Raw genomic sequence first — 16,110 nt, forward strand, 5'->3', positions numbered from 1 at the left:
AAAGATAAGTGACATCGTCAGGATGTGTCACCTTATCAGAGCCACATTGGAGATCTTAAATGCAAGGTTGTCTCACTCCCAGCCACGTTCTTTCCAGTAAGACCTAATGGCCTACTGTCTTGCCTTCCTCTCTAGCCACTTGTCTCTGCAAAGTCTCCCACAGCTGTTGCGAACGGGCAGCTCCACGGGAGGAGTAACCGTGGATCCACGCACACAGAATCTCATTTAAATATATAGCTTTCCTATATTTGCATAAATCTCATATGAACTCTCACATATATACATACATGTATGGAAATCACATTAAATCATTACATAGTGACTGTGTCAATAAGATAAAATCATGTATAATGATGACATATAATCTAACTTATATGAATCATATATGTAAGATCTTGAATATATGTACAAATAGATTAAAAATCTCATTCAGTCATTAGTGACTAGATATTAACAACTGTTCTACATGCACTATATACACATTTAGATATAAATCTCTTAAGTAAATTTCATTAACCATTAAAAATGACTATATGCCAACAAGTTTCTATATCATATATAAGCTAATTATACACCAAAGTTATTTTTATATATAGATATCATTTAAAACTGTACATATGTACTTATGGACAGACACACAGATACATATCCACTTTCTGTGTGTGTAAATCTCTATCATTAAATCATCCCCAGAGGCAGGCACGGTTGTTACCTCACGGCTGAGCAGGGCCACACACCTGGTGCCTGTGACAGTGGGCCTCAGCTGGGCTCCTGCAACTCCACGCAGCCTACTCCCCCAGGCCCCCAGCTTGGCCTCAGCTGGGGCAACCAGCTTTCCAGCGGCTCAGGCCCAAGCCCCAGGCCACCCTCTCTCCACAACCGCTTCACCTGCGAATCCTGGTCTGCCTTCACGGTGGACTTGGCCTTCACTCCTCACTGCCTCTGTTGAGGTCCCGATGGACAATCCCAAGTCTCGCCAGTGTCCTTGCTTCTGCCCTCCCTGGGCTTTGTGACTCTTGTCGTGGAGGGAATCTGAGGAAGCACAAGCCAGCCCAGACCACCCTTCCCTGCAGCCTCCAGGGCCCCCCCACCCACTTGGAGCACAAGTTCAGGCCCGTTTCAACCCGCAAAGCCCTGCAGTGTCTCGTGTGAGACTTCCCCACACACTGAACCATCACCTGAGGGAGCCTGAATGGCTTCTAGGTTTTGCCATCTGTGTGTCCAGCGTTAGCTTAGAAGTGTGCGTAAAGAGGGTTTTTGGTTTTGGGGGGTTTTCTTTTTGGCAGAGAATGGTACTACCCCCCATGACATACCTGGAAAATAAGCAAAGAGCCCTTCCCTTCAATCTCAAGTTGGAGGAGAAGCGACCTTCATGTGCCCCCTAGGAGGACACAGCTGATGGTGCCCGGCTCATGCCTGAGAAGTTCTATGGACAAGACGTGGAGCTGACAAGGCAGAGGCTGCCGTGTCTCCCACGAGCCACCTGTGGTCCAGGCACGGCAAGCAGCTGGCTGGGGGTTGTCTCGCCTTAAGGGGGACAATAGACCCCAACTGGAAAAGGGAGACTGCTAGCCAGGGGCCAGTCGACTCCAAAAGGCTGAGTATCACAGAGTTCACAGGCGATTCGAAGGGACTGTCCACCATCAACCGAGGGAGTTGCCAAGGAACCCATAAAATGCCCCGTGAGAGAGAGTCAGGTGTAAACACCCGTGAGGCCAGGAGAATGCCAAGCCCCACGTGTCAAGGGCACCGTCACGTGAGGTCCTTCCAGCTCTCCCAGCCCAACCAGAAAAGGCAGTGGAGGGTTGGCAAGGACCGGCAGTCTTCGTCTTGAGTGAGGTTGGGGACAAAGACTCGTGGATGCCACTTGGAGCCCGTGACTGTCAGGAAGTCTCTACCTGTGAGGAACAGGAAGCTCCCAGGGCTCACCAGGACCTCATCTGGGTTGGGAAAGAACTGCTCCCACTGATCAGACCCAAAGGGACGCGGAGAGGCAAAACGAAGTCACCTCAGCGACCACACTCCTTCACCGTGGATCCGCGTGGCCGCCGAAGGCTGCTATTTCTGTGGATGAGGAGTCTGTCCTTGGTCCCCCTCTCCCCTGCTGGGAAGGGGCTGCTTCAGCACAAGACCACATCAAAATAGCCCGAGAGGAGCGACAGCCGGCTTTGCCCTACAGAGGCTGCACCCTGAGCACCCAACAGGCCACGTCCACTCCACCGGAAGGACGGAGGAGCGAGAAGCCATGCTTTCCGGCTTGACCCTGACTACCTAGGATGGAGCCAGGACCTTGAAGGAAGAGCAGTGGCACTCAAAACAATGAGGACGATGACGATGATAATGACATGGACAAGAGAACACAGAAAGGAGAGGGGGGCCACTGAGGGCAGGGGCTGGGCGCCACCCAGGCTGGCTGGTGCAGACTGAAAGGTGACGCTGTGGATGTGAACAAGGAATGTCACCATCTTGTTGACTCGGAGGATGCCTGTGACTGTGACAATGTCTTCTCTGCAGCCCTCCACTCTGGACGTTTCGAGAACCACGGCAGAATCTCGGGTCCTCCTCACATGACTGCTCCACGCTCCTGGAGACAGGGACTGGGTAACCCCTGCTTCCCAGCAGCTGGGCAGCTCTTGAGACAGGGCAGGGGGCTCAGCCATGGCTGCTGGCTGGAAGGGGGAGGACAGAGGATGGGTGGGTGGGTACACAGATGCCTGCAGGACAGATGGATCGGCTCAAGTAAATCCCTTACCCAGAATTCCCTGTGACCATACCCTTGAAAGACCCCCCCTCCTCTTCCCTGGAGCCCCCCCCCCGCCCCAATGCACTGAAGCTACGCCCTGGAAGCCAGGGCTCCTCATCATGTGCCTCTCCTAGGAGCCTTGTGATGACCAACGCAATGAAATCATGCAGGGGAGACGACACTGTTCATAGTGACAATGTCATTGCTGGCCATGCATGACAGCTGGGACTGTACAAGACCGAGATCTGGGGAGGTTTGTCTCCAGGGAGGAAGTTCCTGCACGAGAGAGCCCCCTGGATGTATCAGGGACAGGAAAAGGCTCTCAGCTCCCTCAAAAACTGCTGCTGTGACCCTCCGTCCCAGGTCCCTTGGGCCTCAGGCTCTTCCCCCAGCGAAGGCCTTCCTGAGTGCCTGAAGCCTCTGGCTGGACCTGGGCTGGGGAGCTGGGTGTCTGGGCTCTCAGGAACCCAGACCCAACCTACACACATCACATCTCAGCCCCAGGAGGCCCCAGAAACCCCAGAACCTGTTTGTGAACGTTATGCACAGGGTACAAACAAAAGGGCACACACAGCAAATGGAGACGAAGTTTCAACCTTTTTATTCAAAGCAGCTTCTCACAATGTATAAATACTGCATATTAGCACACATGAAAAATACAACTTCTAAGGCACCCAGAAATGTGTTCATACACGTTACAGGACCATTCACAAAGAGAGTGTACAATTTGCTCTAGACAGTCAGCATTGGATAAATCAGATTATCATCCCTCAGCACTGTACCCAGCTTGGGGAAATATTTACAACGTGGTGAGAACGGGTGGGTCAGCGGTACCGGCTTCACGACTCTATGAAGTACTCATACGTACACATATTCAGAACGAGCTGAAGACTCTCCCATGACAATCGGGCAAAAGAAAACGAGTAGTCTAATTTGCAAAGGTCTCCGTGGATTTTGGTGTGTGTGTGTGTGTGTGTGTGTGTGTGTACATCCATGATCAAACCCAAACACTCCCGGGGTGGGCTGGATATGTTTTTGGTAGCCTGCTTCGTTATCAGAAGTTTGGTAATAAGCCTTACCAATAGAACAGCACTTCTTCAGCATCAGTCATTTCTCAACTGGTCAATGGGTCGATGATTTCATCACAAATGAGAATGGAGCATTGCTTAGTGTGAGAACGGAGGAAAATTCTTCCCCTCCCAAACAGGAATTGGAATGGGTGGATGCAGAACAAAGGGATGGGAATCTGGCAATGGTAGGAGCCCGCTGCCCAGCGTAGATCCACCTGTAAAACCCAAGCGGGAGGCTCAGGTGCAAATGGAGGGATCTACACAGGTCAGATAACCCAGAGGAAGGCCAGATTCCCACTTGCTATGAGATGAATACAAAGGCCTAGACTACACAGCAGAAACACCCACCTGAGTTAGTGAGTACCAACCTAGAAACTCCACCTTCAGAGCCTTCTCAGTGACAACTGGTCCCTCTGTGTGTGTGAGGTTGGGGGACTGAGAGGTTTCTCTGTGCCATCACGCCCGCACACCTCTGCCTAGATGTGCCTACAATCTATGAAACTCGTGCTTTGTTGAACTAATGGAATCTTTGGTCCTTGGTTTTATGAAAGGCAATATTTTCACAATCCTGTCAACACAGACATTGGCAAATGACTTCAAGCTGGGACTAATGGCACAGGGACAAATTAAATACTAGATGGAAAACTCTGTATAATAATCTCTGAACTTCCCAGAGTCAATGAGCTCCAGCATCAGGCCAGATGTTAGGCCAACGAGGCGAGCTTCATGCAAGACACTGGCTTTGGACTGCCACACAGACAAAATCGGAAGCCGATCAGCAACTCTCCATTCTGCTGGCTGCAAAGGTGACTTTGCAAACCAAGTGACTACCTGTACCACGGCCCTGAACTCAGGATCCCATTTAAAGTGCTGGTACAGAGCATCAGCCAGTGAACTGTGGGCAACCAAAGAAACTGGAATATTTTATCATTTTGAAAACAAAGTCCAAATTCTAGCTGGTTTTCCTAGATCCCAGACACAGCAGATCCGCTGCTGATGAGCCTGTGACTGCTGCCCGGAACCAGGGCCTGGGCCTGGGCTCTGCCTCCAGTTTGGCCTGTGACCTCCCTTTATTTTGGCTCGACACACAGAGTTCATTGAGGGGACACAGGGAACACATGGGAATGCCGATTATGGAACTAAAACCAACTTCAGATTGTCTACACAGTAAGACTCATATGTAAACTTTTGTTAGCATCTCTCGAGGAGTTGCTGACCACAGCCAGACGGGACGATTCCAGTTCATCCGCAAGGAACCTGGGGTCCACCGCCAGGGTCCGGAGCAGGCAATGCCGTTTGTTTGGAACAGATGATGAACCAGCAGCCCTCCCTCCCCACGACCGTGTCTAAACCATGTGAATAGCATGCAAGTGGCTCCAGAAAACCCACCCTTGGTCCAATCTCACGGCCAAAGACAACCACCAAGGAGTCGACCTGGTCCCTGCCGCCATCAACGCACCAGACTCTTCAGATCAGCCATGAACCACAGACGCGCCAAGCCCGCCAACATGGCTGACGAGGAGGAAACAACCCGTATTACCCTTTTATTTATTTATTTTTTTGCAACAAGCTTAAGGCTCTGTTCACAAACTCCATCAAACCGCCACACAGTGAGAATTTATGGGGAGATCTTAAACTACATCCGTAGTTGCAAAGGTTGGAAGGTTTACTGATCCTAATGGTAAGGCTTATTCACAAATTCAATACATTTTCAAAGTATGCTTCAAACTCAATGACTTCTAGGAAAAGAAAATTAACCTGCTCTTTCAACAGTGTAAGAGCATTATAGGAAACAAAAAGAGATCAAAAAAAGAAAGAAAAAGAAAAACAAAACAACCCATTGGCACCAAACCAGTATGCTATTTTTTTTTTGAAAGAACAAGTGATAAAAATGGAAAAGATTGCCTAAAACGCATATCCTAACTTACCACAGAAATATAAAAGTTTATATTCTGAAAATATATACTGTATTAAAGTCTGTAAGCATTTCAACCAAAATTTGCAGAAAGAACTAAGCAACACTTATCTACAACAAAAATATACATGCAAGACAACCCCCAAAGATGTATCTACAAAGGCAAAGTGTCGATTTTTAAAGATTTTACAAAACCATTTACAGAGAATAAAATAAAATACTTAAGAAATCTCATTTAGAGTCTTAAATACTGTGTATATTAGTGAGAGGGTCTAGACTAATATATACAATAGATCCAAGTGTCTGAACCCAGGACAAAAGCAATTCTGCATTTTAAATATTCACTTTGGAAGATTTGCAGTTGTTTTTATTTGTTTCTCTTTGTTAGAAAAAAAAAATCCCACAGAAACTAGTTTGGAAAATTGTGTTAATGTGACTCAATTCCAAATTTAAAAAGCTTACAAACTTTTTAAAAGTTTTCTTAAGGAAACATAAAAGGGTTTAGTTTTTTAAAATCCAACAATTAATAATGGGAAATGCGATTCGGCACTCGGTCAAGGCTATTTTTAGATGTGGCTGTGCAGGGATACGGCCGCGTTGTTCCAAGTCCGCTGTGGCTACTATTTTTCCTGACCTCATGAAACTTCATATGGGGAAAATGTATTTTCATGCTTCATGAGAACATGTTCTAGTTTAATCTATACCAAACGAGAATACTATTTTAATTCGATTCTCTTGTTCCTTCTCAAAGTTACCCGATTTCATTCTGAGCAAGAAATGGTGATGGCTTTTCCCCACTGACAACATTTCTGAGTGGGAGAGGACAGGTAAGCGTGACATGGCACTGGGCTGTGGCTTCCTTATGAGGAAGAGGTCTGACAGTTACAGAAGTTCTGCACAAGTCCTCTGGGAGCAGGGCTGTTAGTGCCGCAGCCCCATGAAGGATGCCCCGAGTCCATCATCCCCGGGCTGGGGCAGTGGGAGAGAAGTAGATTGTCAGAATGATCCCCGACTAAGGACAGGGACCCCAACTTCCCACTTATAGCTGTTCTTCCAAACCCAAAGGCATTCTGGGATGGGGCTTCCAAGACCAATGACAATTCTTCAAAGACCTATCCAGGCTCTAGGAAAGGATAGGTATGGGGGAGTGGGGACGGGGGTCGGGGAAGCAGAAGAGAGAGGCCTCTGGGGTATGAGATAAAAACTGAAAGTCTGAGCCCATCTCGAGACAGCTGTTAGGACAAACCTTGAGGTAACCACGGGCCATGGTGTTCTTCATCCCAGATCAATTTCTACAAGCTACCTGGATTTTATCTGCAGGGTGGCAAAAACAATGATCCAGAAAGAGAAAATTCCAGTGGTTCAGTGCGCAACAGACGGCGATAACTTTGAACAATTGGTGGAACTCTCTTATTGAACTGACTTGATGCAAACAGCCAAGACACAGCCTGCCTTTAAGTCACCCCGCCACGCCCAGGACCTGCAGGGTAACAGCCGTGGACTCCACTGCGGGAGGGTTTCACAGGCCTGCCCCTTGTTACGGAGCCTTTGGAGGTCTGGAGTTGATGATATGTGCAAAGTTCAAACATTTCTGGTTCTTTCAGCAGGAAACAAAGACAGACATCTACATGGAGGAACCTCTACCACCTCCCAATTCCAGCGAGAACCTGGCACTGCTTCTGTAGTGGCTGAGTGCCACCAAACCCTCACCAGAAGCTAAACAACGCCAGGCCCTTTCTACACAGGATGCAGCCGCGGTGAGATTCTCTGCCACAACACACGGGAACAAGGTCGGTCCAAGGCTTTGGGAAGGCCGACAGGAGACCGGCCACGGGAGAAGAAACGGGCACTGGGGAAAAGCAGGTGCCTCCCCCAGGGCCACGCAGGCTCGCGCAGGCCTCCTCTCCAGCCTTGATGTTCACACCCGCCTCTTTAAACCCAAACACAAAGCCCACCCCACTCCCTGTAGCAGATGCAGGGTCTTCAGTGTGATGGTCCAAATACAGCTGTTGGGAGCCCTGCAGCCGGGTCATGGGGACAGGGAGGCCTCCTCCTGTGATGGCTGCCTCCCATGAGTCGACAACCAGAACAAAGACAGAGCATCCGGCTGCAGAGGCAAGACAACTAACTAAGACTCGGCAGAGAGCGCAGCGGACGGGGACCTCTCCCTGCCCCGCTCAGGCCCACGCCAGGACCCCTGCACACGCACACCCGGAAGTCTCTACAACACAGGTCAGGCCTTTGCCAGAGGAAAAACACTCCAGGCAGGGTGCCACCCGCAGGTGGGCCTACGCCTGACCCCTTCCTGATGTCACACAACCAGGGTTGGGTGTGTTTGGGGACCTTTCGGGCAGAGAAGACCCTTTATCTGTGTACAGACAGTGAGTGAAGAGAAAACTCCATGGGGATCCCTCCTAAGGACAAGGCTGAAGAGCCAGCGTCACGTGATCCCGCTAAGCACAGAGGGCCCGCGCAGAGCCGCCTCCGCATCCAGAGCCCTCCTGCTGTCCTCCCTCTGAGTTGTATTTCTCGCGGTTCATTGCTAGAATGCACCAAACGGCATGAACCTCGACTGGTATTTGGTCCAGGGCAGTATGAAAATAAGATCTGTGTGAACAACAGACATCATAATATATAAACAGAAATAAATAAATTAAATAAGTCCAATTAAAGAAAAAAAAACATTTTCCTAGTAGTTCATGTGTTTTTTTTTTTTTTTTTGCAAAACTAGCTTTACATATAATACACATAAATTATCAGAATTTCCACTTACATTGTTTTAAAAATATATATTTAACAAAACATTTCTAAATGTACAATATCTGGGTTTGTAAATCACTTGGTTGGGTTTTAAGACCAAGCCCTAAGAGTCACACAGATTCGCACTGGAGAGGAGACTGAAGCCAGGTCTACACAAGCACTTGCTCATTGGTCTGTGAATTCCCTAAGATTGATCGTCCCCTGGCACAAGATCTACACTTAGCCAGAGAGAGCCGTGAGGGCCCCATCTCCAAATCAGAGGCACTGTGCAGACACAGCCTGAGTCAGAAGGATGGGGAGAGTGGCATCCCGTTCCTGGACCACGGTGGTGCATGTCAGCAAGTGGGGAAAGGCCAGCGGCACCTGGCGGAGCCCTGGGAAGACGCAGCCCTGGAGACCTCTGTACCAGCTGGGAGGGGTGTGGGAGGCCCAGGACGCTGCCCTTCCCACTGTTACACAGAATCAAGCCAATGAGGACGACCAGAGGACACAAGGAAATGGACACGACCCTAGGGACAGAGACAGCTCAACAGCCTCCTTGGCCAGGGCAACGCTGGGCTCCGTGGCCGGAACACAGGGCTGAGCTGGAAGTCAGGTGCCCTGAGCATGGGCACAAGTGAGCTGGAGCCCTTCAGACCTCGTAGATCTTGTCCTGCAGGTAGCTGAACAGGGAGTCCAGGCCTTTGGAGGAGCTCCAGAGCTGCTTGAGCATGAGGCACTCCTTCTCGTTCACGTCCTCCAGCACCGACTTCAGGAAGCTCCGCACCAGACACTTGGACTCCTCCAGCACCTGGGGAGAGGCAAGCGGTCAGCCCTGGGGCCCACACTCCACCTGCGCACATGGGTGGGGGGGGCACCCATGCACCAAGCCTCCTTCAGGGGGCCTCCCAGCTCCGTGTCCCAGCACAGAGGGATGCCGGGTGCTCAAGAGGTTGAGCTCTCTGCCCCTGGGACAACTGGGGGCCCACGGCACCCCAGGCCACAAGAGCCCCATCTTTTACTCAGGGGTAACACAAATGCAGCATCATTTTCTATGGATGTCACAAAAAAAGTTTGTAAAACACTGCTTTGCCCTTCCCTCGCCATGAATGGATTAATTCTTGCGATCTGTGAGGAACAGCGACACCTCACTCAAAGTCCCTAGGAACACAGAACAGTGTCATGAAATGAACAAACGGCCGTCCAGGCAGCCAGACCTGCCACCCAATAGCTGTGTCCTCAGGAGGCTTAGTAGGAAGAGCAGCAGCAATACTGGCAGTCATCACTGTAGTGAGGACCAATGATAGCCGTAGCCATCACACTCATCATCATCACTCACTTACATTAATACTATAGCAATTAATCATAGTAACTGAAGCCATCAGTGGTAACAGTCGCCGTGAATTACAATGACTCCAGCTACCAGTGCTGATCGTAGTGACGAAGAACGCGGCAGAGGTCACAGCAACGGTTCTACAGAGTGACTTCAGCGACACAGTGCCAGTAATCATAGAGGAGGAATAAGAATCATAGTGATGGTGACAATGATCGTAGTAATGGGCAATAAACACCGTGGTGACAGCAGTGATCCTACAGTACTGACTCACAGAAGCCACGCTGATGCTAAGGAACCTGAGCACTAACAGTAGAAATGAGCAGCAGTAACTGTGGCGGTCACAGTGGCCACGGTGTCAACAGGACCCCGCGAACAGCGACTCTGTGAGAAGCACTTCCCTGGGCTCCTGCCCTGGCTCCTCAGCTGCCTGTAGGTCCTACTTTACCCGCCACTACAGAAGGACCTGGGGGAGGTGGCACGGCCCAGGGGCCCTGCTGCCCAGCGATGGCACAGCAGGAAGTGGGGGGTGTGGCCACCCCCAGAGCAGTGCTGCTGCCTCCCACCACCAGAGGTGTGGTCAGAAGTAAGGCCTTCCAGCATCCTTCTGCTGGCCTCCACCAATGCCCACCAAGGTCAAGGCTTAGCTTCACACCGTCCCAAAATGCTTCCCAACAGAAAAACAAGCAAGATGAGAATGCCCGGGTGCCAATGGCTGGACCTCACTCCCCAGCATGGCAAGGGGCACAGGTAGTGGGAAGGTGCCGGAAGGCACCGGCCTCCATCCTTCCCAGGAGCACCACCTCCCAGGGACACAGCTTCCTGCTACGGGAAGCTTTCCTCCTGGGAATCCCCCAAAGCTCTTGGACCCAAGAGTGTCGGTGACACTGATTTCCTTGCAGTACTTCTGGTCACAGGCCTCTGCTAAGCATGTCTCCTTGGTGTCCTTTCAATAGCTCTTCACCTGAGTGACCCCTACTGTCCCCAGGGCACAGACCCCACTCCTGAATGCAGCACAGGCCTCCTGCCCCCTCTTGGCCTCGCTGACTCTGGGAGCCTCTGCCCCGAGTTTCCTCTGCTTAGCCTTTCCACCTGCCTCTGGGAACCGGCTCCGGGATGATCCCATCTGTTAGCCCAGGACTATGGGGTTCAGTGCTGACCAGAAAATATCTCAGGCAAAGTGGGACGAGTGGGCCATGCAGACATCAGGAAGGTTCAAGGCAAATCCAGAGAGATTAGCAAGGACCCCTCACCAGCGAGGAGAGCGTCCCCACCACCATCATCAGGTGGATACACAGTAGGTGACAAATCAAGGGCTGAAGAGGCCCACAGAAAATCCTGACAGCTGGGTGGGGAACAGGTGGAGGGAGAAAGGAAGGGAGGTGGGGTACGGCCCCACAAACCCGGCCAATGCCCACTTCTGAAGCTGAGAACCTGGGGTCTCCTCTCCCCAGCGCCCACATCTCTGCTCCAGAACTGGCCCCAGGCATCAGCACCCCGGCCTTCCCTTCCCACCTGTCTCTCCCGTGCTCAGAACATCCACAATTGAAACCGGCACCTCTGCGGAGGTGTTGTTTATCTGTTTTTCAGTGTGTCTTCAGAGGCGAGCAGCAGCGTTTATACGTGACAAGTACTCGGTGGGCAGAAGAAATGAAGTCCAGGGACAGTGCAGCCCAGACCAGTCGACCCTGGGCCGGGTCCATTCCCAGTCCTCTACTGGCCGGGCTTCTGCGTTGTGCTTTTGTGGGGCTCAGGACTGTCCATGGAGTAGCACTCCACCCCCAAGTGTGACCCTTCTTTGTGAATTAAGCGTGTGGCATTGAGCAGAGGCAAGGGCCTTTCCCTTACTCCCGGCATGACTCTGCCATGCCAATTAGCCCCTCTAAGCCTGGCTGTCCTCTCTTAACAGGGGTCCACTGCCAGGGCAAGCCCCCGGAGGTGCAGGAACTCACCACAGCACTGCAGGACGCCATCTCCTTGACCCGCAGCATGACCTCCTGGCTGAACGTGGTGGGCCAGAAGACTTGGGACACCAGGCCTCTGCTGCAGGCCTCCTGGGCCGTGAGCTTCCGCCCGCAGAACAGCATCTCGTTAGCCTGAAAGAGCAAAGGCAGGGGAAGGCTGAGGACCAGAGCTGTGCCTGTGTCCCTTAGGGAACCCTGGGCTGGTTGTACCCAACTCCCTGCTCTACGAGGCAGGATCTGCAACTTGGGATTGAATACGCTGTGCAAACTGCATGCAGACATTAGCATCTCTGAGCGTTTTTCTGAGCAGAGAGTCCATAGCTTCCATCCAGTTCTCAAAGGGAGCCATGTATTTCCGGTGGCCTCACCTGCCCATTACTGCTCCTCTGTCAGTGGGAACCTGCTGTGGGCAGGACCCACATCAGGGCCCACTCACCACTGCGACAGCAGTCCAGGGATGAGGAGGTGATCTACCCCACACAATAAAGCTCTTCCAGGAGGCTCCCCGCCACACATGATGGGAGGGCTCTTCCTCTCGGGGTACAGACCAACACCAGTGAGCCCAGAGGACACCCCAGCTGCGTCCCTGCACTGTGGAGACGAGAGTCCGTAAGAAAAGGAGAAACAGAGAGAGAGAAGACTAAAGGTGCTGGGACTCTCGGGCCTGTCTCCCCACGGAAGCTCCGTTTATGGACCTTCCAGCTAGGAGCACCACTTAGCTCCTTTATTTTTAAAAAAATTAAGCCAGTGAAGTACTGCCATCCCTGGAAACCAAAACACCTTCACACTAAGGTGGGGGAGCATCTCTCCAGTGGCCCAGGGCTGGGCACAGGTACCATGCAGGATAGAGGGCAGAAAGCAGCCCTCCCCGGGCTCCTCATTTGGCTGCCTCTAGAGCCCACTCTTCCGAGATTTCTTCTGCTTTAAAATTTGTGGCTGTCCAATATGGAAAGCAGTATGGAGAATCCCTGGAAAACTGGGAATGGAGCCACCATTTGACCCAGCTATCCCTCTCCTTGGTCTACACCCAAAGGACTTAAAAACAGCATACTACAGGGACACAGCCCCATCAATGTTTATAGCAGCCCAATTCACAATAGCTAATTTTCTGTAGAACCAACCTAGAAGCCCTTCAGTAGATGAATGGATAAAGAAACTGTGGTATATATACACAACGGAATATTATTCAGCTTTAAAAGAGATTAAAGTCACGGCATTTGCAGGTAAATGGATGGAGTTGGAGAATATAATGCTAAGTGAAGTTAGCCAATCCCCCAAAACCAAATGCCAAATGTCTTCTCCGATTTAAGGATGCTGATTCATAGTGGGGATGGGGGGCATGGGAGGATTAGACGAACTTTAGATAGGGCAAAGGGGAAGAGGCGAGGGCGGGGAAGAGAAGGGTCACGGGGGTAGGAAAAACAGTGGAATGGGACAGACATCATGACCCTAAGTACATGTATGAAGTCACGAGTGATGTGACTCTACTTTGTGTACAACCAGAGGTATGAACAATTGTGCTCTATGTGTGTAATATGATTTATAATGCATTCTGCTGTTATATATAACAAGTTAGAATTAAAAAAATGGGAAAAAAAATCTGCGGCTGTCATACATAGTGCAATAGTTTCAATCCTTTCTCCCTCCCTCCTTCCTCCCTTCCTTCCTTTCATCCTGGGAATTGAACTGAAGGGTGTCTTAGATCTCACTAAGTTTCTGAGGATGGCCTCAGATGTGATCCTCCTTCCTCAGCCTCCCAAGCAACTGGGGTTACAGGCATTCACCAGTACACCTGGCTTAGTTTTGATCTTCAAAAAACCCCTAATGGCCCATGTGTCCAGTGCATGGTCCCCAGCTTGGTGTTCTTGGGATATGGCAGAACCTTTAAGAGGCTGGGCCTAGTGGGAGGTTTGGGGTCACGGGGGGTGTGCCCTTGGAGGGATTATGGGACCCCGGTCAGTTCCTCTCTCTCTCACTTCCAGTTACCACGAGGAGAGCAGCTCTGCCCCAGCACACACTGCCACCGGGCCAAAACAGTGGGTCCAACTGAGCACAGACTGGAACCTCCAGGACTGTACGCCAAAATAAAGCCTTTCCCCTTCGTAAGCTGACTGTCCCAGGTAATTGTCCCAGCAGTGGAAATCTGACCGACACACACTGTCTGGGAGGAGCTACACAAAAAAGGTCCTGGGCACAGACATGCCCATGGCAGTACCCAGCACAAGCTTACAGCCAGGAGCTAATGAGGGTGCACATCTCCTCTGAAATGAGCCCCCACCTCCCTCCCGTGGCAGACAGACAGCACCTTTCCTCCTGCTCTGCCCCCTCTGCTCCTCCCGACTCCACTGAACACTGGCCTCTCTCAGGTCAGGTGTGAGCTGCCCAGCTCTCTGGCCTCCGGATCTTTTCATAAGTCTCTCTCCCCATTCTGACTGTCACTCATGGTTCCTGATGACCCAGAGGACAATCTTTCAGGCCAGTGTAGAGAAAGGTATCAGGCTGGCCATAGCCTCTACTGTGTTCGCCAGAGGTTTGAAGACAAGGGCGTGAGGCTGTCCTCAGTCGCGGGAAGCAGGAGTGAGTGAGTGAATGGATGGATGAATGAACTCCGCAGAAGGAGCCAGACAGAACCCAGTCAGCAAGAACTTGTCCCCCTCATTTCTGTGACCACAAGCATGGGGAGGAACTGAAGAGGATGGCAGTCCCTGGCTGGGATGGAACAGGGAACTGGAGGCCCTCTGGGTCTTCTTGCCACTAGACGGTGAGACAGCACCTGGGTGGAAAGCCCGGCACACCACGGGTGCTCAAGGAGTGCACAGCCTCGAGGGGGGGTCATTCCATTCAGCCTGGAGGCCTTGCGACCAGCCCAGCTTCAGCCAGCTGAGACAGAGTCTGCAGGCTAACAGGGCCCCCAGGTTTCTAGCCATAAGAAGCCACATCTTAAGACGGGGGTATCCTGCCAGGACCCAACGTATCATCCCAGAAAGAGAGGCCCCTGGGAAAGGGGAGGCTTACCAGCGCCACACCCAGGATCTGGGGGAAGGTGTAGGAGGAGCAGCCAGCGGGCGTGAGGCGGATGGTGGCGTAGGGTGTCTGAAACCAGGCCTTCTCGCTGGCCCACACGATGTCACAGAGAGGCAGAATGGAGGCACCCAGGCCCAGGGCTGGCCCGTTGATGGCCACCACAATAGGCTTCTTAAACTGAATAAAGGCCTTCACAAAGTCCCTGGGGGAGAAAGAAGACCCTCTTTACCAGGCAGCCTCAGCTTGCTGAGCCCCTCTGGATGCCCCCGATTCTCCCAGGTGCTGCGATGCACACTCCAGCTGTCAGAGGTGAGCAGAGGTCAGGCAGGGCCTCATTTCTCTGGGCACAGAGGCCCTGTGTGGTGGCTGTCTCAGTTGGCTCAGGTCATGTGCAATGTCCCAGCCCCATGCCCAGCTCCCACGGCCTCCTTTCTACTCTTGAGAGTTACGTCATGGACAGTGAATGATACAGACACCCTAGACAGTGACACAGGTGGACCTGAATGCTAGGGTTCCAAACCAGAACCAGAGCCAGAGCCAGCAGAAGGATGTCCCAGAGACAAATCCAACAAGAAGAGAGAAAGAATGTCCACATACCCCTGGCCCGGAGCAGAATGGGGCGGCTCTGGGAGGCAGAGACCCCTGCTGTTATAGGAACCCTGCTCTGTCTGGCTCAGTGAGCACCAGGGCCAAGCTGAGGAGGGAACTCATGCTTCAAATGGTGGCCACGGGTGGGCTAGTGACATCTAAGATTCTGCACCACCTACAGGGATGCCAGAGCCGCTGAGGGTGATTCCATGATGCTAGTGAGGGTCTACATCCCACAGGGTGACTCTGAACCCACTGGGAAGGTGCTGGGCTGCCCCCAGGCATCAGGCCTCTGGAATAGTGACCACAGGGTGTGGTAACACGCTCTCTCCCTGACCTTCTGTACGCATCTCTACCTCCCAGGTAGAGCCACTAGGAATGACTCTTCTTCCTCTGCCTTCAAAGCTTTTGCCTTCCCCCAGTTGCTAGATAAGATCTATAAACTGTTAATATTCATCTGGATATGCAGGAAAGAGCCACAATGTCTAGTAAAGCCAGCATCCCCCATTATTCTCAGACCCAAGACTAGAAGCTATCAAGAACTCACAACCTTGCTCTGCCCTGACTGACCTCTCAGGCTTCTCTTACGTGGCTCCTGACCCTCCTCACTGTGCAAGAGCCACAAAGGCCTCCAAGAGTTCTTGGAAATACCATTATCAATTTGCAACTACCCTACTGATCATCTGCTTTGGAATCATTTGCTTTGGAATCCTTCTTCCTTTTAGCTCCTTAAG

At 51.6% G+C, this 16,110-nt stretch overlaps 1 protein-coding gene across 1 annotated transcript in view; it reads right to left on the minus strand.

The window, feature by feature from the left end:
• Nucleotides 1–3,321: 3,321 nt before the first annotated feature.
• Nucleotides 3,322–16,110, minus strand: part of Cdyl2 (chromodomain Y like 2) — a 162,483-nt gene continuing 149,694 nt past the window's right edge. Inside the window, exons 5-7 of the mRNA XM_046434719.2 lie at nt 14,780–14,990; nt 11,753–11,896; nt 3,322–9,278 (exon numbers count right to left, since the gene is read on the minus strand). Of these exons, the coding sequence (XP_046290675.1) occupies nt 9,120–9,278; nt 11,753–11,896; nt 14,780–14,990 (514 nt within the window). The 3' untranslated portion in view covers nt 3,322–9,119. The remainder of the gene's footprint in view (nt 9,279–11,752; nt 11,897–14,779; nt 14,991–16,110) is intronic.

Source organism: Marmota monax, unplaced genomic scaffold (assembly GCF_021218885.2).
Source record: "Marmota monax isolate L192 unplaced genomic scaffold, Marmota_monax_Labrador192_F-V1.1 WCK01_AAM20220418_F8-fsc00024, whole genome shotgun sequence".
Classification (NCBI taxonomy): Eukaryota; Metazoa; Chordata; class Mammalia; order Rodentia; family Sciuridae; genus Marmota; species Marmota monax.